This window comes from Pogoniulus pusillus, chromosome 42 (assembly GCF_015220805.1).
Source record: "Pogoniulus pusillus isolate bPogPus1 chromosome 42, bPogPus1.pri, whole genome shotgun sequence".
NCBI classification, from domain to species: Eukaryota; Metazoa; Chordata; class Aves; order Piciformes; family Lybiidae; genus Pogoniulus; species Pogoniulus pusillus.
In genome coordinates, this window is record NC_087305.1 from 2,307,296 (window position 1) to 2,330,656 (window position 23,361).

The window sequence follows — 23,361 nt, forward strand, 5'->3', positions numbered from 1 at the left end:
TCTTGAGTGCTGTGTCCAGTTCTGGGCCTCTCAATTCCAGAGAGATGCTGAGGTGCTGGAAGGTGTCCAGAGAAGGGCAGCAAGGCTGGGGAGGGGCCTGGAGCACAGCCCTGGGAGGAGAGGCCGAGGGAGCTGGGGGGGTGCAGCCTGCAGCAGAGGAGGCTCAGGGCAGAGCTCATTGCTGCCTGCAGCTGCCTGCAGGGAGGCTGTAGCCAGGTGGGGTTGGGCTCTGCCAGCGACAGAAGAAGGAGACAGAGGCTGAAGCTGTGCCAGGGCAGGTCTAGGCTGGATGTGAGGAGGAAGTTGTTGTCAGAGAGAGTGATTGGCACTGGAATGGGCTGCCCAGGGAGGTGGTGGAGTGGCTGTGGCTGGAGGTGTTGCAGCCAAGCCTGGCTGGGGCACTTAGTGCCATGGTCTGGTTGGTTGGGCAGGGCTGGGTGCTAGGTTGTGCTGGCTGAGCTTGGAGCTCTCTGCCAACCTGCCTGAATCTATGATCTGAAACATGGATTACTGGCCTGACAAAAACAAAGACCCTGCAAGCTGCTATCTCTGAGCTGGCTCAGAACACCCAGCCCTGCACCCACCAGGCACTTCCAAATGCCAAGTGCCACTCTCTGCTGGCTGCCCTCACCACTATCTGATAGCAGAGGGCTGTGCCTTGCTTCCTGGGAACAAAGGCTCACATTCAAGGCTGCTGCTCTAAGCAGACTTCAGCTCATGGCATCCTTCAGCTGCACTCAAAGCCTCTCGTAGGCACCCAGGAGCTTGTCCACTGCTGCTGCATTCCGAGGCAGCCCTTGTGCCAGACCAGAGGGCTGGGATGCTCCCTGCTGCCAACATGCAACCCAAAAAACAGAGCCTTTGTTTAAACAACAAGGAACTGCCCATGGAATTCGTTCTTCTTAGGAACAAAGGAGTTTTGATGTTGGAGCAAAAAACCTTCTGGTAACTGCCCAGGAATTTGGGTCTGCAAAAGGGAGACTCAGGGCACTGAGATGGCTGGAGGCAGAGCCAGCCCTGGCTCCACACTGCCAGACGGACGCTGAGAGCTGCTGGACCAACAAGTGCTGCTGACTGGGCTGGTGCTGATGTTCAGCCTCCTCTACAGAGTTCCCAGTGACTGCTTAGCATTCTGAATGCAAACAATGCAGAGGAACAGGACTGCAGGCTGGGCATGCTTCAGCTAACTGCCACCCTTGCACTCCAGAGACAAACAACTGAGGAGCCAGAGCTGCACATTTAGCATCCTCTCTGCTTCCTGCTCCAGGCTGCCCTCACACACAGAACACACCTGGGATGCCTTCTGCTTAGCCTTAGTGTTTATAAGCAAGTTTGCTGCCCACACCAAGCTGTGTGGTGCAGCAGCCAGGCTGCAGGGCAGGGATCCAGCCAGAGGGACCTGCACAGGCTGCAGAGGTGGGCACAAGCCAAGCTCAGGAGGTTCAACAAGACCAAGGGCAAGGACCTGCAGCTGGGTCAAGGCAATGCCAAGCACAACTCCAGGCTGGGCAGTGAGTGGCTGCAGAGCAGCCCTGAGGAGAAGGACCTGGGGGTGCTGCTGGAGGAGAGGCTCCACAGGAGCCAGCAGTGTGCACTTGCAGCCCAGAAAGCCAAGCAGAGCCTGGGCTGCAGCAGCAGCAGTGTGGCCAGCAGGGCCAGGGAGGGGATTCTCCCCCTCTGCTCTGCTCTGCTCTGCTCTGCTCAGACCCCACCTGGAGTCCTGCATCCAGCTCTGGAGCCCCTGGGCCAAGAGGGCTGTGGAGATGCTGGAGAGTGTCCAGAGCAGGGCCAGGAGGATGCTGAGAGGCTGCAGCAGCTCTGCTGTGAGCACAGCCTGAAAGAGTTGGGGCTGTGCAGGCTGGAGCAGAGGAGGCTCCCAGGGGACCTTCTTGTGGCCTGCCAGGATCTGAAGGGGGCTCCAAAAAAGCTGGGGAGAGATTTTTGAGGCTGTGAGGGAGTGGCAGGAGTGGGGGGAATGGAGCAAAGGTGGAGGTGGGGAGAGTGAGGCTGGAGGTGAGGAGGAAGTTGTTGAGCAGGAGAGTGGTGAGAGGCTGGCAGGGGTTGCCCAGGGAGGTGGTTGAGGCCCCATGGCTGGAGGTGTTTGAGGCCAGGCTGGCTGAGGCTGTGTGCAGCCTGCTCTAGGGTAGGGTGTCCCTGGGCATGGCAGGGGGTTGGCACTGGCTGCTCCTTGTGGTCCCTTCCAACCCTGCCTGATTCTGTGATTCAGAAAAGCCTAAGCTACAAACACAGCTCCAGCTACAAACTGTTCCAATAACCAAACCCAAAGCAGTGTCACTGCTCATCTGCCAGCACAAGGAAGTGTCTGCCTGATTCAGCTGGCCAAAAGCCTGCTCAGATTTTCCTGATTTCCTCTGAATAACAGAGCTGGGACAGGCAAAGCAGCCAAGGCTTGGCAGTCTGTCCTGCACAGGCTGAATCGAACTCACAGAATGGGTTAGGTTGGAAGGGAGCTCAAGGATCATTCAGTTCCAAACCCCTGCCATAGGCAGGGACACCTCCCACTAGAATTGGTTGCTCAAGGTCCCAGCCTGGTCCTGAACACCTCCAGGGAAGTTGTGGAGCACAGAATCACCCAACGTGATCTTTGATCACGTTGGGTGATTCTGTGCTCCACAACCTCCCTGGGAAACCTGTGCCAGGGTCTCACCACCCTCAACCTGTGCCAGTCTCTCACCACCCTCACTGCAAACAACCCTTTCCTAACAGCCACTTTCAATCTCCCCTCTGCCACTTCAAACCCATTCCTCCTCATCCTCTCATTACTAGACCTTGTCATTAGTCCATCCCCAGCCCTCCTGGGGCTTCACATCCTGGAAGACCACTCCAGGGTCTCCTCAAAGCCTTCTCCTCTCCACCCTGCACAGCCCCAACTCTCTCAGCCTGTGCTCAGAGCAGAGCTGCTGCAGCCCTCTCAGCATCTTGGTGGCCTCCTCTGCACTGCCTCCAACACTTCCATGTGCTGCTTGTGCTGAGGGCTCCAGAACTGCCCCCAGGACTGCAGGTGGGGTGTGAGGAGAGCAGAGCCAAGGGGCAGAATCCCCTCCCTTGCCCTGTGCCCACACTGCTCTTGCTGCAGCCCAGCACAGGGTTGTGTCTGGGCTGCACTCACGCTGCAGGCTCCTGTTGAGCTTTTCACCAACCCATACTCCCAGGTCCCCAACTCTCTCAGCCTGTGCTCACAGCAGAGCTGCTGCAGCCCTCTGAGCATCCTCATGGCCCTGCTCTGGACTCACTCCAGCATCTCCAAACTTAAGACTGGGCAAGATTTTCAGTGAAGCCTTTGCCAACTTGTGGATGTTCAAGTCCTGCTGTCACAGTGGGATCAGGATCTAGCTTTAATCTCTTCAAGCCTGGCTTGCTTTAGCAAAAACAAAGCAATGTAACCAGCTCAGCCCATGGATGGCTCCAGCTGGATCATCTAATGGTCTCTTAGAGCCTTGGAAACCACAGCCAGACCCACAGGAATGCTCTGCAGCAAGTGGCAGACCCAAGGACAAATTAGTCTATGTATTCTAATTAAGGGCTTCTGAGCAGATTCAGATGAGGCAATCCAAGAGGATTCTGTGCTGCTGAGGCAGAAGACAGTGCTTAGAAGGGAAAAAGAAATCCTCTCTGTCTTTTCCTGGCTGCAGGATTCCCATTACTCATCTGTTGCAGCTCCATTACTCATCTGTTGCAGCTCCATTACTCATCTGTGGCAGTTCCCACTACTCATCTGTGGCAGTGCATCCCAGCAGCAGGATGACAGTGAAGGGGACCTGTTCTTAGAGACCTCAGCTGCAGTGCAGACACATCCCAGCACACACAGACTTGGACACCAGCACTGATGCCACCACAGCATCAACTGCTTCATCTCTCTCCAAGGGCAGAAGCAGCCAAACTGTGGCTGATCTGAGCTGCAGAGCAATGCTGGTGAGGCTCCAGAGAGAGCTTCCTGCAGTGACATTTTGGGTTTGACCTTTATGCCAGCAGCTGGCAGAGCAAGGCAGCAGTGCACTGGCTCTGTGCTATGGCTGTAGCACTACAGAGCACCAACCCAGGCCATTGCACAGGCACCACCAAGGGTGGTCTGCCAGATTGCCTAGGCTGTGGTGTGGAGGAATGCCCCTGGCTTTGATTCCCACAGCATTCCTAGCCCCCACCTGCAGGCAGGGAGAATGGTGCCCACCTGCCAGAGCTCAGAGGCAAAAAGGGTGTTAAAATACCAAGGTGGAAAACAGTTCTGAGGCTACAGCCTGCTTCAGATCAACCAAGCAACATGCAAGAGCATGTCAGTGCTCCTGTGGAATGAGCAGATGCAGGAGACCCAACTCAGGAGCCAAAAGCAGATTCCAAGTGCAAGAAGATGACACCATGATGGCATAATGGGTCTCAACCCAGCTGCTGTTGGAAGATCTTGCTGGTTTCTCTGAGCTGACCTCCTCTCAGCTGGCACAGGAGGTGGCAGTGACACCAGCTCCACTCCTGCTTTGGAGGTTCTCAGTTCTGAGCAGGATGAAGTTGGCTCAGGGAGGAAAGGTGCAGCAGCAGCTGCCAGGGTTGTTGCTGCTGCACTCCAGAGCAGCCTCAGATCCTGGTGCTAACAAAGCTGCATCTTCACCAGCTCTAATTTCACAAAGCACATCTACCTGGTGGGTTTGATGCCTTCACTCACCTACCAAGATACACATTCAGCTGCTTTCCCTGTGGCACAGTGACCTCCTCAACACACAGGATACAGACAAGGCTGCTCCTTTTCATCTACAAGGAGGAGACATCAGGACAGGTGGCTTTCAGATCTTAGTAGGCTAAAAGGTGCTTGATATTATTGTAAGGTGTGGATCTTCCAAGCCCTGCAGCTTTATTCTGCCTCTTTGAAATGTGAGCAGCAGCAGCCAGCCTGAACCATCAGGATCCTCCCTTAGGGATGCTAAGTTCTAGTCCTGTCCTTCAGAGCAAATCCTTCAGCCCTGGACCATGGCTTCTACCACCACACAGCCATAGCATCACCACTTTGGCCATGCTAGCTGACTCAGAGCCTGGTTTGTGCTGGGCTTAACCACTGGTGTCACAGGAACTCAGTCAGCTCAAAGACTCTTGTGGTCTTCTCTGCATTGTGCTATGGGAGAAGGGGACTTGGAAGGAAATGGGCAGAGAACCCACTGCTCTTGGGCCCCTACAAAGGAAGAGGCTCACACCTTCAAGTCTGCATGAGTATTGTGGTACTTATGGTCTGTGTAACCCAGCAGAGGCTCCAAGTCCACTTGTCACAGCAGCAGCCTCTGCTGCTGCAGGTTTCTATTTCAGTGGCCTGTGAAGCACAGATGCTCACTTACAACACTCTAAAGACTGCAACTGAACGTTACCATCTCTGCCTGCAAGCATCTCTTCCTCCTCCCAGCCTGCAAATCATGCTGGACATGAGCAGGTGAGCAGCCACTGCAAGGAGAGTTTCAGGCAGGTTTGTAAAAGCACTGACACCAAACCCACCACTCACTAAACTGAGCAACTCAGCTAATGGGTAGGGTGTCCCTGCCCATGGCAAGGGGGTTGGAACTAGATGATCCTTGAGGTCCCTTCCAACCCTGACTGATTCTGTGATTCTAATTCCCAGCTTGAAAGCACCTTCAAAAGAATTAAGTGGATCTGCCACTGGCTTTAAGTGATTGTCCCAGTTCTGCTGGGCAAAACATCAAAGGAAGGGGAAAGAAACCTTGGAAGTGCTGCAAAGAACTGGGAGCGCTGCTAGGAGTGAGGGTGGGGATGAGAGGAGGTGTAATGAGGAAAGCACTTGAGCATGGAGTCCAACTGTGCCTACAGGCCAGTCTGCACCAGGAGCTTCACTTAACACTGCAGCATTGTCCCCTGCTGGCATCACCCCCACACGTGCCCGCACTGAGTGCAGGCTGACAGGCACAGAGAGAACAGAACCCCCACGGGAATGACAGCCAGGACCCTGGGTACCAGTGCCCACAGGCATCCAACACCTTAGAATCAGTCAGAGTTGGAAGGGACCAAAAGGATCATCTAGTTCCAACCCCCCTGCCATGGGCAGGAACACCCCACCCCAGATCAGGCTGGCCAGAGCCTCATCCAGCCTGGCCTTCCTTCCCCTCCCCATCCCTGTGCCCAGAACATGAGGGCCAAGCTGTCCTGCAGCTGGCACAAGAAGCTTTTAGCACAGCTTGGCCCACTGCATCATCAGAATCCTGGGACATGCTGCCAGGAACCTCTCCACCTCCACTGGCCAACAGTGCCATGGATACAGCCCTGGAGCTGCCTGTGCTGGCAGAGCTGAGCTGGTTTGAGGCTAACAGGAATAGTTTAATGAGAGAAATTAGCTTGGAGGCTGTGAAAAGGAAACAAAGGTGATGTTTACTTCACTCACAGGCTTGCTGAGATGGATTAAAAACAGGGACACAAACATAGGCAAGAGTCTCTGTTGGAGTCAGTGTCTGTGTTCTCTCCCTGGGCTTCTGCTGCTCTGCCTGCATCTGTGCAACCCAACTAATCCTTCTGCTTCTAACCCCCCTTGCTGATCCTTCCAGCTCACCTTGCACGTAAGGCAGACTCTGGGATAAGGTAGAGGGGTGGGAAGGAGGTGGAAGGGTGGTTGGGAGCCCCTCCTGGGGGGCTCTGATTTCTGGGAGGGCTGCTGTGTTTCTGCATTGCCTTTAACTTGTGTGCAACTGCAATGTGCTGTGAACATCTGCTTGTAAACAGTGCTAAGCTGTGAGTAAAAAGCTTCATACCTTAACTTCCAGCTGGCTGAGTCCAGTCTGGATGATTTCACTGTGTGTGGGGGTGGGTAACTCCCAAATCACCACCAGGGCTGAGCCAAGCAGCAGAGCCAGAGGGTTGCAGTTGGCCTCTGCACCTCCAGCTCGCCCTCCCCGCAGGCTGGCAGCTTGCCCTCCAGGAATGGGTGCCTGTGGTTTCACTGATTCCTCTCTGCAATGTGGCACAGGGCCCTTAGCAGAGACCTGCTGCTGCACAGCCATGCTCACTGCTTCACACCTGCAGACACCTTCACCCCCAAAGCATTTTCATCTTCCCACCTATCTCAGGTAGCGAGCAAGAGGCAAACAGGAGAAGAGTGCTGGGAGGAGGAGCAAGAAATCCTGGCTGGGCCCCAGAGGAGGATCCTGGCTGGGTACCAAGGGTCCTCCTCTGGAAGGAACAAAGCCAAACAATAATATTGATCCCTTTGCTGTCAAGGAGGAGGAAGAACAAGCTGCTGCAAATGACTCTCAGATCTGCAGTAAGCAAATCAATCTCCACTGAACTGCACAGGATGCAAGCAGATAAAGCACTGGGAACTGGGCACCATGCACTGCAGCCTTCCCTTCAGCTTCTGGAGCTGCCTTGTTCATAGAGTCATAGAATCAATCAGGTTGGAAGAGACCTCCAAGATCATCCAGTCCAACCTATCTAGCCAAGATCATCCAGCCCAGCCCTATCCAACCAAGACCATCCAGTCCAACCCTACCCAACCAAGACCATCCAGTCCAGCCCTACTCAATCAAGATCAATCCAGTCCAGCCCTACCCAACCAAGACCATCCAGTCCAACCCCACCCAGCCAAGACCATCCAGTCCAACCCTACCCAGCCAAGACCATCCAGTCCAGCCCTACCCAGCCAAGATCATCCAGTCCAGCCCTACCCAGCCAAGATCAGTCCAGTCCAGCCCTATCCAATCAACCAGACCATGGCACTAAGTGCCTTATCCAGTCTTGTCCTGAACACCTCCAGGGATGGCAACTCCACCACCTCCCTGGGCAGCCCAAAGTGTAGAATCCTGCACTTGGCCTTGTCAAATCTCATCCCATTGGCCCCTGCCCACCCACTCAGCCTGTCAAGATCCCTCTGCAGGGACCTTCCTTCACATGAAGCTCTCTGCAGCCCCAACTACATCACCAGAGTAAGGAGGGAAGAGGTGCTACAGGAATCTGGTCTCCAATTTCAGCTACTCTTGCATCCTCATCACCACTAACTGGCCTGGGAGATTCTGAAAGAGAACTTGAGAGCTAAAGTTATGAAGTGGTTTATGCTGACAGAGGATCAAAGTATCCATCTGCCAAACAGCAGAGAAAATATTATCTTCATTGTGTCTTTTTGCCCAGCCTCACTCCTTTTCATAGGAGATCCACAGTTACTGCAGCAAAAACTGGACAGCAAAACATGTGGCCAAAGAACAGTCTCCACACAACAGCTGCTAGGGTTTTAGCTGTGCTCTGAGAACAGGCCAGACACCTCCCTGACAGCTTCCAGAAGCTGCCTGAGCAATTCATAGAACCAAGCAGGCTGGAAGAGAGCTCCAAGCTCAGCCAGCCCAACCTAGCACCCAGCCCTGCCCAACCAACCAGACCATGGCACTAAGTGCCCCAGCCAGGCTTGGCTGCAACACCTCCAGCCACAGCCACTCCACCACCTCCCTGGGCAGCCCATTCCAGTGCCAATCACTCTCTCTGACAACAACTTCCTCCTAACATCCAGCCTCAACCTGCCCTGCCACAGCTTCAGGCTGTCTCCCCTTCTTCTGTCCCTGGCTGCCTGGCAGCAGAGCCCAACCCCACCTGGCTACGACTTCCCTTCAACTAGTTGCAGACAGCAATGAGCTCTGCCCTGAGCCTCCTCTGCTGCAGGCTGCACCCCCCCAGCTCCCTCAGCCTCTCCTCATAGGGTTTGTGTTCCAGGCCTTCAATTCACCCCTTAAAGAGTGCTCCCCACCTCCCATCCTGGGAGGCTTTCTGAGTAGGAACAGCCTGCACTGCACCAGAGACATTTGCATCACTGAAGCTCAGGCAGCACCCTAACATCTCCTGTTTCTGCAGGCAGCCTCCAACTGCCCTCCTAGGAAGCTGTTTAATAATTCAGATCTATGCTGCTGTTTTATTAGCAGGCTTCCTGGCAAAGGCACCACAAGCTCTGAGAGTCACTCAGCCAGGGCAGTGCTTGGGGTGAACACATCCTGGCAGCAAGGGGTGAATGTGGTGAGGAAGGCAGCTCTGACTTGGCCACAGCTGTGCCCTGAACGTGCTGCCATGGCTTTTTTTCCCCTACCTGAAGGCAATGTTTTACCAGCTAAGTGCAAGTTAAACAGGCCAAAAGAAAAAAGGAAGGAAGAAAGAAAAGCCTTTGACTTCCAAATTGGCCTCAGCCAAGCACCTAGAGGGGGTGCACACTGCCCAACCTTCCCAGGACAGGGAAAGCTCCTCACAGACTGCTCCATGGCCACGATGCTCTGCTGCTTTTGCTTGCCACAGTTGCTGTCTGAGCCTGTGCTAGCAAATACACACCAAGGGAAGGAGCACCAGAGCAGGCAGGAGCCTGGTGAGAGCTGGTCAGCACACCCAGCACTGGGGGATGCTGCTCCTTGGGGCCTCCCAGCAACTCCAAGCTCCCAGCTGATCAGCAGGGGACAGCTCAGCCAGACTCCATCAGGCAATCAGGTTCTGGATGCCCCAGGAGAGGACTCAGAAGAGTAGAGAGCTGTCAGTAAGAGGAGCTGAATGACAGGTCCTAAACACCAGGGCTGCTGGTGATGTCTCCAGGCTATGGTCTGGTGAGTGAGGATGCTGGGATGAAGGTTGGATGATCCTGGTGGTTCTTTCCAACCACAGTGATTCGATGTTGTGCTGAGGGATTTGGTTTAGTCAAGGACTTGTTAGTGTGGAACTCATGATTGGACTCGAGGAGCTTGAAGGCCTTTTCCAAGCTAAGAAGTTCTGTGGTTCTGTACCCAAGAGCTGAAGCATTCAGAAGTCACAAGCCACTTCCAGAACTGTTGCTTCTCAAAGGAAGAAAAAGAGGAGGAGCAAGTTTCAGGTCTTGCTTGGGTGATTCTGTGCTCCACAACCTCCCTGGAGGTGCTCAAGGCCAGGCTGGATGAGTCCTTGAGCAACCTGTTCTAGTGGGAGGTGTCCCTGCCTATGGCAGGGGGGTTGGAACTGGCTGAGCTTTGAGGTCCCTTCTAACCTAAACCATCCTATGATCCTGCAGTAGGAATCCTTCTGTCTGTCCTTCTAGAGCCCTTGCCACGAACCTGGCACACACCACTGGACTTGAGTGCCAAGGCAGAAGTGTTCTGCAGGAAGGGAGGCAGAGGCCAAGCAGCAAGTCACAGCAAATCTGATTTTTGCCCTTATTTGCATGATTTGCCCTAAACTTTTGCCCTGATTTCCAGTGCCATGAAACCCCTTTGATCACAGCCTGGATGGCCAGAGTTGTGCAGAAGATGTATGGGGTCTGAAGGTGAAGCCAAGCACACCAGAAGCTATCACAAATCAAATCACCAGTAAGAAGATCTCCTCCTGCAGCACTCTCTCTTCCTCTCTGATCCTTTGCTTTTCTCCTGACATAAATCAGGACCTCGCTGGCAGGCACTGGTTTACATCTGAAACATTACTGCCATTCCTGAGGCGTGAGGCAGCTGAGCTTCCCTCAGACACCACAGGGTGTTCTGACTAACTGCTGCTTGGCCATGACAAGAGAAGGTCTAAGCTCCAGCCCCCTCAGCAGGGAGGGCTTCCAAGGTGGCCAGAAAGCATCAGCAGCAATTTCCTGCTCAGAAAGCCCCACACAGTAAGAGCGCACTAAGAGCCTCCAGTCTAACCAACTGAGGCAGCAAACCAGCCTGAACCCACAATCAGCACATCTGCAGAGTGTGATCCAGGACACACAGAACCATAGAACCAAGCAGGTTGGAAGAGAGCTCCAAGCTCAGCCAGCACAACCTAGCACCCAGCCCTGCCCAACCAACCAGACCATGGCACTAAGTGCCCCAGCCAGGCTTGGCTTCAACACCTCCAGCCACAGCCACTCCACCACCTCCCTGGGCAGCCCATTCCAATGCCAGTCACTCTCTCTGACATGCAGCCTAGACCTGCCCTGGCACAACTTGAGGCTGTGTCCCTTTGTTCTGTTGCTGGGTGCCTGGCAGCAGAGCCCAACCCCACCTGGCTGCAGCCTCCCTGCAGGCAGCAATGAGCTCTGCCCTGAGCCTCCTCTGCTGCAGGCTGCACCCCCCCAGCTCCCTCAGCCTCTCCTCACAGGGCTGTGCGGTGTCTGTAAGACTCGTTCCAGTATCTCCACAAATGATGAATCCTTCTTAAACAAGATGCAAAGCTGAGGCAAGTGGTCCTGAATCACAGTTTGCTTCCTGGAATTCCTGACTCTGCTGCTGTGACTTACAGTCTGTGACTTACAGTGCCCAGAACGGCTCCAAGCAGCACCAGATGAGCTTCCAAAGCACAGCTCAGTAACAGCCACACAGAGACTGAGCTGCAACAAGGCCAAGTGCTGATCTCAGAGGTCTTCTCCTGCCCAAATGATTCGGTGATTCTCTAACTTGCATCTCCACACGTCAGAGCTATCAACTACCAGGGACTGGGAGCTTTTAGCATCTATTGGCCTGCGTCATACAGATCGGTGGCATCGCAGCCACCTTCACAACTGGCACCAAGAGGCATCCTGGTCAGCAGGCAGATCAGCGGCCCCAGACGCTCATCCTTTGCTTTCAGACCTCATCGGCTCCTCCAAACCAAGCACAACCCCAGCGGGGGCTGGTTGGTGAGCTCAAGGCTGGAGCACGGCACGGGGTGCAGCTGCAGACAAGGCAGGAACCAGCCTGCAAGCACCACACGGACTACACTTCGATTGCATTAGTGCCATGCATCAAGCCCCTCCTGCTGAAGCTGGGCACTGCAGAAACGACGCTGCCGGCTGCCCGTGGCTTAACCCCAGCAGTTCTGGCTGCAAATCAAACACAAGCCCAGGCCCTGCGCCTGCAAGATGAGCTCCCTTCCCACACAGCACGCAGCTAAGGGATGTCCATCAGCGCTTTGCGGTGGGCACTGTGAGGAACAGGCAGTTCTTCCCTCCACACTGTGCCCTTTCTGGGGCAGGAGCTGGCAGCAGCAGCCAGCCCCAGCCAGCACACAACCCCCACTCGGGGAAGCCAATAAGGGGGTAGCTGCAGGAGCGGCTCTGATTCATCCACTCCCCGAGGCCACCCCTTGAGGGGCAGGAGCCTTGCTCAAGGTGTGCTGAGAGCCTTCGGCCGCAGCACAGCTGCTACCGCCACAGATGTCACTGGACTGCAAGCCCAACGCTCCTGAATTCCTGCCGCGGAGAACCTCGCCCAGCCCCAGGCTGTTACCTCCGCGGAAAGAACCAAAGTTCAGGGCGCACAGCACTCCACACCCTCCCAGTTACCAGAGCAGAAACCAGATAAGGCTCTGCTGGGTACAGGACCTCTGAAGCTTAAGCCACAGTCCTGCAAGAACTGAGCTGCTTCTCTGCAAGGCCACTTTGAAACCAGGTGGGTAACAATTTGACACCGACAGGGAAAACGTGTGCAGGATGAGGCTCCTCAGCTGTGAGTTGCTGGGCTGAGCTGGACCGAACAAACAGCTCTGCAGGAGCCAGGACAGTGAACACCTGGCAAGCATCAGTGTAAAACATCCTCCCCCATCGGGATGCTCCGCGCTGGAGCACAGGGGGCACACAGCACTCGCCATGAAAACAAACCGTCAGGAGTTGTGTCATCGGCGGTTTCCTGCCTGTTGCTCTCTCTCCGGTTCTCACGACCGACCTCGAAACTCTGCCGTTCTCAATTTGACAAAGTCTCAAGAAAAGGAGAACTCGGAGTTGGGGCGAGGGGGGGGAGGGAAGGCACCGCTGGCATGCTCCTGCTGCAGCGCAGGGAGCCAGCACTCAGCAGCTCTCACACACGAACGCACCAGCTCAGCTCTCACTGTTCCTCCCCCCCATGACTGTCGAGATCTCCACCCCTGCAAAGACCTTCCCCCGCCAGCCCTGAATTCGCTCACTGCAACCTTCTCGCCCTGCCAGCGCCTTCTGGCCACGTCTGCTGTCGGGGACAGCGGCAGGCACTTGTGCTGCGGGGAAGGCAAAAGCCCAGCGGACGGCCCCGAGCTGCCGGGGCCAGCTGGGCACACACCAGTGCCCCATCCCTGGGGGCTCAGCGGACAAGCACTCGCTACTGGAACCCGGCACTGCAGGAGAACACAAAGCAGAGCAAAAACTGCTCGGGGGGAACAACCCAGGGGGGCTGCAAGGGAAAAAAGGAGCTATTGGAGAGGGGCAAGGCAAAGCAGCGTGCGGGGCTGGCAGCCCGGGGTGGGGGGTGGGGGGGGGCAGCAGCGAGGGTGCGAGGAGCTGTGTGCCGGGGCTGGGGCGGGGGAGGGGGGAGAAAGGCTCCGGGGATGGGAGAGGTTGCTCCAGGGAAGGAGCCGCGGGGCAGGGGCAGAGGACAGGGCAGACGGGGAGGGGACACACGGGGTGCCCGAGCAGCCCGGGCTGGCACTCACCGACCCCGTACTTCTCCTTCTTGGTGGGGATCCAGCGGGCCATGCCGGCGGCCGGGGCTCCCCCGAGATCGGCTCGGCTCAGCGCGGCCGCTCGCCCGCCGCCGCCGCCGCCGCCCCCCGGCGCTGCCCACAACCGCCCGCCCCGGGCCGCTTCGCCATGCCCCGGCACTTCCCGGCGCGCCCAACTTCCCTGCCCCGCCGAGCCGAGGGAGGGAGGGAGCAGCGAGGAGGAGGAGGCTGTGCCCGCCCCGGCGGGGGTCACCTGCTCCGGGCCGCCCCGCCCCGGGAGCTGGAGCTGGAGCCGGGCCCGGCGCTGCGCGGCCGCGGGAGGAGGGCGGGGGTAGGGTCCTGGGCAGGGCAGGCAGCCCGGACGGCTGCCCCCGTGGTGCTGCCCTGCCCCTCTGCCTCAGGAATGCAGATTGTGGAAGTCATTCATTAAGAACCGAGACAACAAACGGAGCGCTCGGAAAGCGGCGCAGGCATCTGGAGAGGTGCTCCCAGCGCTGCGCTCTGCGGCAGGCGAAACGTTCTCCTTGAGGCTGCCCTGGCACTCGCCGACGGCAGCCTCCACTTGACTCCGGTGCTGTGAACTGGGACTTGATAAACTACTTCAAACTGCTGCCACTGGAACAAGCCGTGTACGGACCTGGACCCGGCACGGCAGTTGGAGAGTCCCAGCCCCAGCCAGGCTGGAGCTGCTGGTTATGTTGTGTGGTGCAGGAGAGGGATGCCCACCAACACCTACCACCTTCCGTCCACCAGCCTCAGCCAGGCAGCAGCACAGCCAGTCCCAATGGCAGGCTCTTTACCAAGCGTTTGTTCTCAGCAGCCCTCTGGGGCCGTGAGTAACCAGATCTGGGTGGGCTTTGTGTTTGCTGCCTGTCCACCTCTCATGAGCCATCAGAACGTTTCAGAGCCAAGCCACCTGTGCAGCTGCACTCAAGAATGCAAATCCAGGCAGCTAATGGCTGTTTGTTATCCTCCATTACGAGTGAGGAGCACTTGGGGCAGCTCTGCCGCTCAGTTGTTGGGGTGCCCTGGGCAGATCTCTTCATCTCTGCTTGTCTCCATCCAGGCTTAGTGCAGAGACAGGCTGGTTGGACTCAGTGATCTTAAAGGTCTTTCCCAGCTGAAATGATTCCCACGCGTTCAGAAGACCTTCCCATGCTGCAGACTTTCCCACCTGCGTTCCTGGGAGGTTTAATTTGCCTTGACCCTCACTGGTGCCTCTGAGTGGCCGAGTAATGTAACCCAGAATTAATCACTGCTAATTTGCTAACAAACAAACCTCTTCACTGCCAGGCAGCAGGACACTTGATACCATCCTCAGCCACCGTATCCTGCTGCAGCACACGGGTGAGGAGGACCTGGTAATCTGTAAACTGTCAAGAATGCGTGGCCCAAGGATTCGTTACACACACAGGCTGTTACTCATCTAGCTGTAGTAATGTTACACCCAGTTCCCTCCAGCCAGCCAAACCCTTCTCCAAAGTGATTTGCTCTCCCAAGTGCTGCTGGTGGCAGGGCCCCCAGCTCTGTTCAGATGTGTCCATCTAAACCACTCAACAGGAGCACGCTGCGGCTCAGAGGTTAAACCTGGACACAGGCTCTGCAAGATAGAGTTCAGAGGGTGCTGAGCAATGGTGCCAGGTCCAGCTGGAGAGCTGTGACCAGTGGTGTCCCCCAGGGTTTAGTGCTGAGGCCAGTCCTGTTCAACATCTTCATCAACGACACTGATGAGGGCACAGACAGACAGAGTCTGCTCAGCAAGTTTGCTGCTGATACCAAGCTGGGAGGCTTGGCTGAGACAGCTGCAGGCTGTGCTGCCATCCAGAGAGACCTGGGCAGACTGAGAGCTGGGCACAGAGGAACCAGGTGAAGTTCAACAAGGACAAGGGCAGAGTCCTGCACCTGGGGAGGAATAACAAACTGCACCAGTACAGGCTGGGAGGTGATCTGCTGGAGAGCAGCCCCAAGGAGAGGGACCTGGGGGTCCTGGTGGCTAAAAAGTTAGCCATGGCACAGCAATGTGCCCTTGTGGCCTAGAAGGACAATGGCATCCTGGGGTGGATTAGGAAGAGTGTGTCCAGCAGGTCAAAGGAGGTCCTCCTCCACCTCTACTCTGCCCTGCTGAGACCTCATCTTGAATACTGTGTTCAGTTTTGAGCTCCCCAGTTGAAGATGGACAGCTCAGAATGTGTCCATGTGTGGGGCAAGAGAAAATGAACCAGATTGGCAAGCTGGACCTGGTTGACTGCTTTGTTATTTACAAAGCACTAATTTGCCCCAGCTGGCAGTGTCTAGATGTGCTGGCACACAGCTGGGGTCAGTGTTCCTCTGCACAAACCCTGCAGTTCTTCTACCTGAAGGGCTGGGTTGGAAGGGACCTTAACAAATCATCTAGTTCCAGCCCCACAGGCTGGGACACCTTCTACCAGACCAGGCTGCTTGAGGTCCCATCCAGCCTGACTTTGAACAGTGTTGGGCTTGGAGCCTCCACAGCTTCTCTGGGCAACCTGTTCCAGTGCCTCACCACCCTCATAGAGAAGAATTTCCTCTCAATCCAGTTTGTTCCTGCCATCCCAGGCAAGGGAGAGGAACATCTCGGTGGGTAGGATCTTGCAGATGACAAAATGGGGACTGTGGAACACTCAGATCTGGAGCCAGATTATTAGAGAAGAAAGGCATTCATGAAAAGCCCCTGGAGTGAGCTTCTGAAAGCCCACCTGTGTCCTGGCTGCCAAAGCCCTCGGCTAAGAGCTTCTCTCATCAGGAGGCTGACTGAATACAGCCTGGGTTTTACTGCATGATTCTGGCTTCTGCATCTAAGTTGGCTGAGCTGTGCCAGCATTTTCCAGCCCAGGTAAAACAAATTCTTGGCAGCAAATGAAAACCAGAGCAAAGCATGAAAGACAGGCAAGCAGCGACTCGAGTGGCTGGGTTTCCTCCTGAAGCAGGGGAAGCTGCTGAATGTCTCATTAAGTGGAATGATCTGCAAATGTCAGGGGCAGAGGGAGAGCCTCAGCTACCCCTGAAAGCAGGGCTCAGCTCAGAAAACCCTTTCATTTCACAGTATCACAGTATCACCAAGGTTGGAAGAGACCTCACAGATCATCAAGTCCAACCCTTTACCACAGAGCTCAAGGCCAGACCATGGCACCAAGTGCCACGTCCAGTCCTGCCTTGAACAGCTCCAGGGACGGCGACTCCACCACCTCCCCGGGCAGCCCATTCCAGTGTCCAATGACTCTCTCAGGGAAGAACTTCCTCCTCACCTCCAGCCTAAATTTCCCCTGGCACAGCCTGAGGCTGTGTCCTCTTGCTCATGGTATTGCCAAGTACCCCCCCCCCCCCCGCGTTGGCTCTATCTTTCGATGCTCCAGCGTTGTTTAACCAGGCCCATTGGTGGTGCAGAGTGAGGACCGTGTTCTCCTCTGTCCCAAACAGCAGCAGCCAGACTGAGTCTAGCTGAGGCCACATCAGAGATTAACCGAGTTTACGGAAAATGCAAACCCACAGCACTGCGGGCATGCTCCAGAGTCACAGCTGGAGAGGATGTGGGAGCCTGCACCGCCAGATGTGTGGTGCAGTCGCATTACTCCAGGGTCTGGAGCAGCTGTGCCCAGGCTCTCAGGCTGCTGCTTCGAACCTTCCTCGCTGAGCAGGCTCCGGGACAGGCTGCGCAGGAGCCGTGCTGCTGGCGCCCTCCCGTGGTGAGAACCAGAACAGCAGCGGTGACGGCGCCAAGGGATAGGGGAAGGGGAGAAAAGATTTTACCTGGGACAACGACGGCGATAAACCTCCTCTGGAGCAATTCCAGGCCACTTCTTCTCGTTCTATCACCTCATACTGGGCAGAAGGGACCGACCCCAACCTGGCTCCAGCCTCCTCGCAGGGAACTGCAGAGAGCAGTGAGGTCTCCCCTCTGCCTCCTCTTCTCCAGGCTGAACACCCCCAGGTCCCTCAGCTGCTCCTCATCAGCCCTGCTCTCCAGACCCTTGCCAGTCTCCTTTTGGAGGAGGAGGCGCTCTGACAGCCCTCCCCCAGCACTGTGCCAAGGGTCTCGGTGGGATTTTCCAGCAAGCCAGCACAGATCCCTGAAGACTCAGTGCCTCCTGCAGCCCTTTCAGCTCAGGCAGTCCCTACCGTGCTGGGGGAACTTAGCTAACCCAGCCCTGCTGCCAGGAGCTGAGCGATGCTTCAAAGCCTACAGCACTCCCTTTGGGATGGGACCAGGGCCCTTCTGCTCCCCTCTGATGTGTCCTGTTCCCTTTGATCTAGCTGAGCCAGGCCTGATAGGGATGAGCAGCCTCTGGGAAATGACACTTCCCAGATCATCAACATGCAGCACAGAAAGGTGTGTGACAAATTGCAATGACAAGGTTGCTCAGGTGGTTTCTTCAAAGGCAGCTTCAGCCTGGGAGAGGCAGTGAAGGGGAGCAGCTGAAATCCTTCTTCCATTGAAGAGAACTTTTTAACACCTGAAATTCCAAAGCACTGTTCTATTGATGCACCAAATCACACATTCCATGGGCAGCCCCCCCCACCAGTTGTTTTTGGAGGGTCTGATCAACTGTGACTGAACATGAGCCAGGGTGTGCCCAAGTGGCCAGGAAGACCACCAGCATCCTGCCTTGGATCAGCACTAATGTGACCAGCAGGACCAGGACAGGGATTGTTCTCCTGTATGGGGCACCAGTGAGGCCACAGCTTGAATTCTGGGTTCAGTTTTGGGCCACTCACTCCAAGAAAGACATTGAGGAGCTGGAGCAGATCCAGAGGAGGGCAATGAAGCTGGACAAGGGTCTGGAGAATGGGGCTGGGGAGGAAGAAATGCTGAAAGCCTGGAGAAGAACAGCCTGAGAAGGGATCTCCAGAAGTCCCCTCCAGCCCCCCTTTTCCTAACCCTTTCCCTTGATGGAGTCTCCCAAGCATGGTGTTCATCCTTGACTTCATGGGATGTGAGGAGCTACAGCGTGGAAAAGGTCCAGAGAGCTGAACAGGGCAGGTAGAGGAGGAGATGAAATGTCCCTTGGGAGGGGGCTTAAACTGAACCTCCCTTCCATGAGCTGAAGTTAAGGAATCACCTCCACACTGGGTGCTGCTGCCTCCCAGCCACAGGCACCCTTTGCACAGCTCCTCTTTTGCCTTCGGGCAGCTTCTCTGCTGCGTTGTGTGGCTCAGGAGCTCGTCCAAACGTTCCAGCTGCTGAGGTGAATCCCAGCTGGAGCTCTGTGCTGGATTTCAGGCAGGGTGGTGAGGAAGACCAAGGTGTGGCTGGTTCTGCTGTGCTCTCCTGGGAAGCTCTCTGCAGTCACCGGGAGGTTGGTGGCAGCGCTGCAGGGACAAGGGAGAGGAGAACCATTTGGCAGCGGTTAGCAGAACCTTCCCCTCGGGCTGTCCTTGTCCCTTTCCCCGTGGTGGCCACAGGCTCTGCTCTCCCATCTGTCGCACGGGCACTAGAGGGCTGCAGAGACCAGCGATTGAAGTGTGCCCTCACCATGCCAGCCAGGCACAGCTGTTGCTGCTACAGGTCAGGATGGTGCTAGTTCTTCTTGGCCACGTCGGCACACACTAGCTCACGTTAAATCGTTGAGTCCAGCCCTAACCTAACCCTACGAAGCCTGTTGCTAACCCCTGGCCCTCAGCAGCACATCTCCAGGGCTCTGGAACCCCTCCAAGGATGGGGACTCCACCACTGCCCTGGGCCAGGCTTTCACAACCCTTTTGGGAAGAGGAATTGTTCCTCATGTCCAACCTAAACCTGCCCTGGGGCAACTTCAGACACCCTGCTCCAACTTCTGCCTGCAGGTGACAGGCTCCTGCCCTCTCCAGGCTGGAAATTCCTGGCTGCAGGAGGTGAAGGAGCCTGGCCCTGGGCTGTCCTTGTCCTTTCCCCTGTGTTTGTAGCAGATTCTGCTTTTCCCATCTGATTCCCGAGCACCAGAGGGCTGCAGAGACCTGCGTTTGCAGCTCCAGGTGGTGATGCAGCTCCAGCCCTCAGCTGCTACGTGCCCTGGACAGGGACATCTGCAGCTAGAGCAGGTAGCTCAGAGCCCCAAACCACCCGGCCTGGCATAGTAACAGGCATGGGGCATCTCCCACCTCTCTGGGCAGCCTGGGGCTGGGTCTCACCATCCTCATGGTGAAGAAATTCTTCCTTCTTCCCAGCGTTAATCTCCCTCTTTCAGTTTAAAGCCATCACCTCTTGGCCTATCATGGGCTGGGTGAGATAGGACAGGACCACAGCAGGGACTTGCCTACTCCCTGCACCACCACCACTGAAACCTCTTCCACATGATTTGCTGAGGTCATTTCTGCATCCCCCCCTGACCTGCAGGGCTGATTTTGCTGTACCATGGCAAATGACCCAGCCATGAATAAAGAACCAAGGCTGCCACTCACTGTGCCCCTTCCAGTGAGAAACCTGCCACAAGAGGGACAGGGAGAAGTGGAGCTGAGCTGGGCAACACCATCCTGCTTCCAGCTCAGATGCTGCCAGCACTCCCAGAGCTGAGTGATTGAGGAAAGACTCAGTGGAACCAGGAGGACTTCAGAGGACACAGACTGAGAATTGCCTTAATTGAATCAAAAGAAAGCAAAGGCAGAGAGATTTATAAGCACTGAGAAGCTCCTGAATGCTAATTCTTGGCCACAGACACAATCTCCCTCCTTATGGTTATTAAAACACCTGCCTCTGCCCACTGGGGTGTGGAGACAAGGATCTGGGCTCTCCTTCCACTCCAAATGAATGTTTTCCTGACTGCAAGTAAATATTTCTGCAACAGAAGGAAACCTCCTAGAAACAGACTCCTGCAGGAGAGATTTGGGCTCCTTCCCTGCTGCAGCTCAGTCGTGGCTCACTTTCAATCAACACGTGGAGGATAATCAACCTTGCAAACACAACATCACTAACTGCTGGCTTGGTTTGGGTGCAGCCAGCAGACTGAAGGAGGTTCTGCTGCCCTCTGCTCTGGCTTGGTGGGGCCACATCTGCAATCCTGAATCTAGTTCTGAGTGTCCAAGTTCAAGAGGACAGGGAGCAACTGGATGGAGCTCAGCAGAGGGTGCTGGGGATGCTGAGGGACCTGGAGCATCCCTGTGTGAGGACAGGCTGAGAGCCTGGAGAAGAGCAGCCCCAGAGGGCATCTGATCAATGCTTCACAAGAGCTAAAGGACCCATGGAGGGGCAAGAAGCTGGGGCCAGACTCTTGTCAGTGGTGCCCAGTGCCAGGACAAGGGACAATGGGCACTAACTAGAACCCAGAAGTTTCCACCTGAAGATGAGGAGAGACTTCTTCACACAAGGGTGCCAGGACACTGGATAATATCAGCCCAGGATGGACACAGTCCTGTTGGACATGGCTTAGGAGCAGACGTGGAGGGGTTAGATTTGGTGATCTTAAAGGTCTCTTCCAGCCTAACCAATTCTAGGCCTCTGGTTTTGCAAGTGCAGTGCAAGACTCTGGAGGTTTGAGGAAAGCACTGAGCAGTGTCACAAACTGTGGCAAGGGCCAGTGTGTGTCTCACCTTCACAGCCAGGTGGGAGATGGGCCAGAAGGCCACAGAAGACAGTGACAATCATTTTAAACCCAGCAAAACCCCACCAGAAGTGGCTCCCAGGACCAGCCATGCTTGGCACTGGGAAGCTCTTTGGTCTGAGCACTGGGAGATGTCTCACCTGCAGCTCCCAATGGCTCCCAACAACCACAACACTTTGCTGTGGCTGCATTTAGAGAGCAGTGATGCTAAAGCAGGCTTCAGGTCTGCTGAGGATAAACAGCATCAGCATGCAGAGCCAGAGGCTACTTCAGACCCTGGAGAGATTGAGAGTTACACAGACAGGGCAAAGAGTCAGGGACTGACATGAAGTTTTTAATGCTGGAGGCTCAGTTTCATGACCTTATGAGGCTCAGCAAGGCCAAGTGCAAGGTCCTGCACCTGGGTTGGGTACATCACTCCAGGCTGGGGATGAAGGGCTGGAGAGTGGCCCTGAGGAGAAGGACTTGGGGGTGCTGGAGGGTGGAAAGTTGGGGATGAGCTGGCATCAAGTGGGGATGAGCTGGCACCAAGTGCTGCCAGCCCAGAGCCAACCTGTCCTGGCTGACCCCCAGCAGTGTGGGGCAGAAGGGGGAGGAAGGGGGGACCAACACCTGCCTGGCTCTTACCCCTCTTTGGGGAGTTGTAGAGAGCCCAAAGCTCTCCCCTCAGCATCTGTTATGCCAACAGAGACTTTGCAGATTTTCAGACCAGCTAAGCAGCATCCAAAGGTGTTCCTGAGCTCCTCAGGCACAGCCCTGCTTGATATGACCCCTTCACTGGAGTGTTTAAGGCCAGCTTGGATGGGCCTTGAACAGCCTGGGCTAGTGGGAGGTGTCCCTGCCCATGGCAGGGGGTTGGAACTGGCTGAGCTTTAAGGCCCCTTCCAATCCAACTCGTTCTAGGCTTCCACATCTGCAGAAGTTTGCCTTCCTCCCTGGGTGGAGAATATAAACTCTGACAACCTTTCCTTCCACAATCTGCATTTTGGGAAGGAGAGAGAAGCTTCCCCACGTGGCTCCAGTGTGTAAATCTCAGTTTATTGTTTTCTCTCAGGGCAAGATGTTAGTTCTCTGCCAGGTGCCTTGATTTAATAGGATAAAGGTTGAAAGAAAGGAGGAAGCTGCCAAAACCCATTCTTGCAATTGTTCTAGTGTTGAAAAGCTCTGATTTAATTAATCCTCCTTCATCAGGAGCAGAATGCACAGGTCTAATTGTGAGCTCAGAAGCATCAGTTGTCCAAGTGATTGGGTAGTAGTTAGAGATGAAAGGGAGTGAAACAAGGCATTGATGAATGCAGGTTTATTAGGAGCTCTGTCTCATTGACTTCTCTTGTGAAGCAGTTGGAAATGGGCTGCAAAGTCATAAAAGGAAATTAAAAGACATAAAACTTGGTGAAAGTAAGGCAGAGAGGAGCGGGAGAGCCCCGGTGAGTGAGGAGCTCAGCCTCAGGAGCAGAACACAGGGTGAAGGAGGAAGGGCTAGGGGCAGATGTCCAGGAAGGGCAAGGGGAAGGTGTCCCTGCTTGTGGCAGGAGGGTTGATGATCTGGAAGGTCCCTGCCACCCCGAGCCAGCCTATGAGTCTGTGACCCTCTGGCACATAGAATCACAGAATCAACCAGGTTGGAAGAGACCTCCAAGATCATCCAGTCCAACCTAGCACTCAGCCCTAACCAATCAACCAGACCATGGCACTAAGTGCCTCATCCAGGCTTTTCTTGAAGACCCCCAGGGACGGTGCCTCCACCACCTCCCTGGGCAGCCCATTCCAATGCCAATCACTCTCTCTGTGAAGAACTTCTTCCTAATATCCAGCCTATACCTACCCTGGCACAACTTGAGACTGTGTCCCCTGAGCAGAGACGCAGATGAGAGCAGAACGCTCGCCCGTAACTGCACCAAGTCCTCTGGCTTTGGTGGCAGCAGGATGGTGACCTGAGAGAGGAACCACTGATTTCTGAGCTCCACACCTTCCTGCTGCTGCAAAACACCCAGACCTTGGCAGAAAAGCTGCACTGAAGCCACAGTCCAGCAGCGCTGTGGTTCCTTGTCCCACCGAGCTACAACTGCAAACCAGGGCAGGTGCTGCAAGGTTTTGTCACTGGTGGGGACTTCGATCATGGCAAAGCCCTCTCTGAGGGACAGTGGAATGAAAAACCTCAGCCCCAGCCTGGGCACCACACTGAACAGACACACAGCACTGCCTGGCATGTCTGAAACTGTGGGAGGGAAGCATTGGTATGCAGCTGGTGGGACCTGGGGGCAACCAGAGATAAGAACAGTGAGCCCTCAGGTGATAAATCTAAGGAAAACAGGAGCCTGCAAGCACCATCCCTGTAGTCAGAGGCCAGAATGTGGTGTTGGCTAAACAGCATGTGGAGCCAGCACTGACCTTGAAAGGCTCCACAGAGGACAAGCAGCTGCAGAGGGAGCTGAAGAGTGATGAAGGCTCCCCTCACCAAGGGGTACATTTGTCTGAAGCTACC

The 23,361-nt window shown here is 55.5% G+C and overlaps 1 protein-coding gene across 1 annotated transcript in view; it reads right to left on the bottom strand.

The window, feature by feature from the left end:
- Positions 1-13,463, bottom strand: part of DOCK5 (dedicator of cytokinesis 5) — a 75,194-nt gene extending 61,731 nt beyond the window's left edge. The window contains exon 1 of the mRNA XM_064175693.1: positions 13,336-13,463. Within this exon, the coding sequence (XP_064031763.1) occupies positions 13,336-13,378 (43 nt within the window). The 5' untranslated portion in view covers positions 13,379-13,463. The remainder of the gene's footprint in view (positions 1-13,335) is intronic.
- Between the last annotated feature and the right edge of the window lie 9,898 nt (positions 13,464-23,361).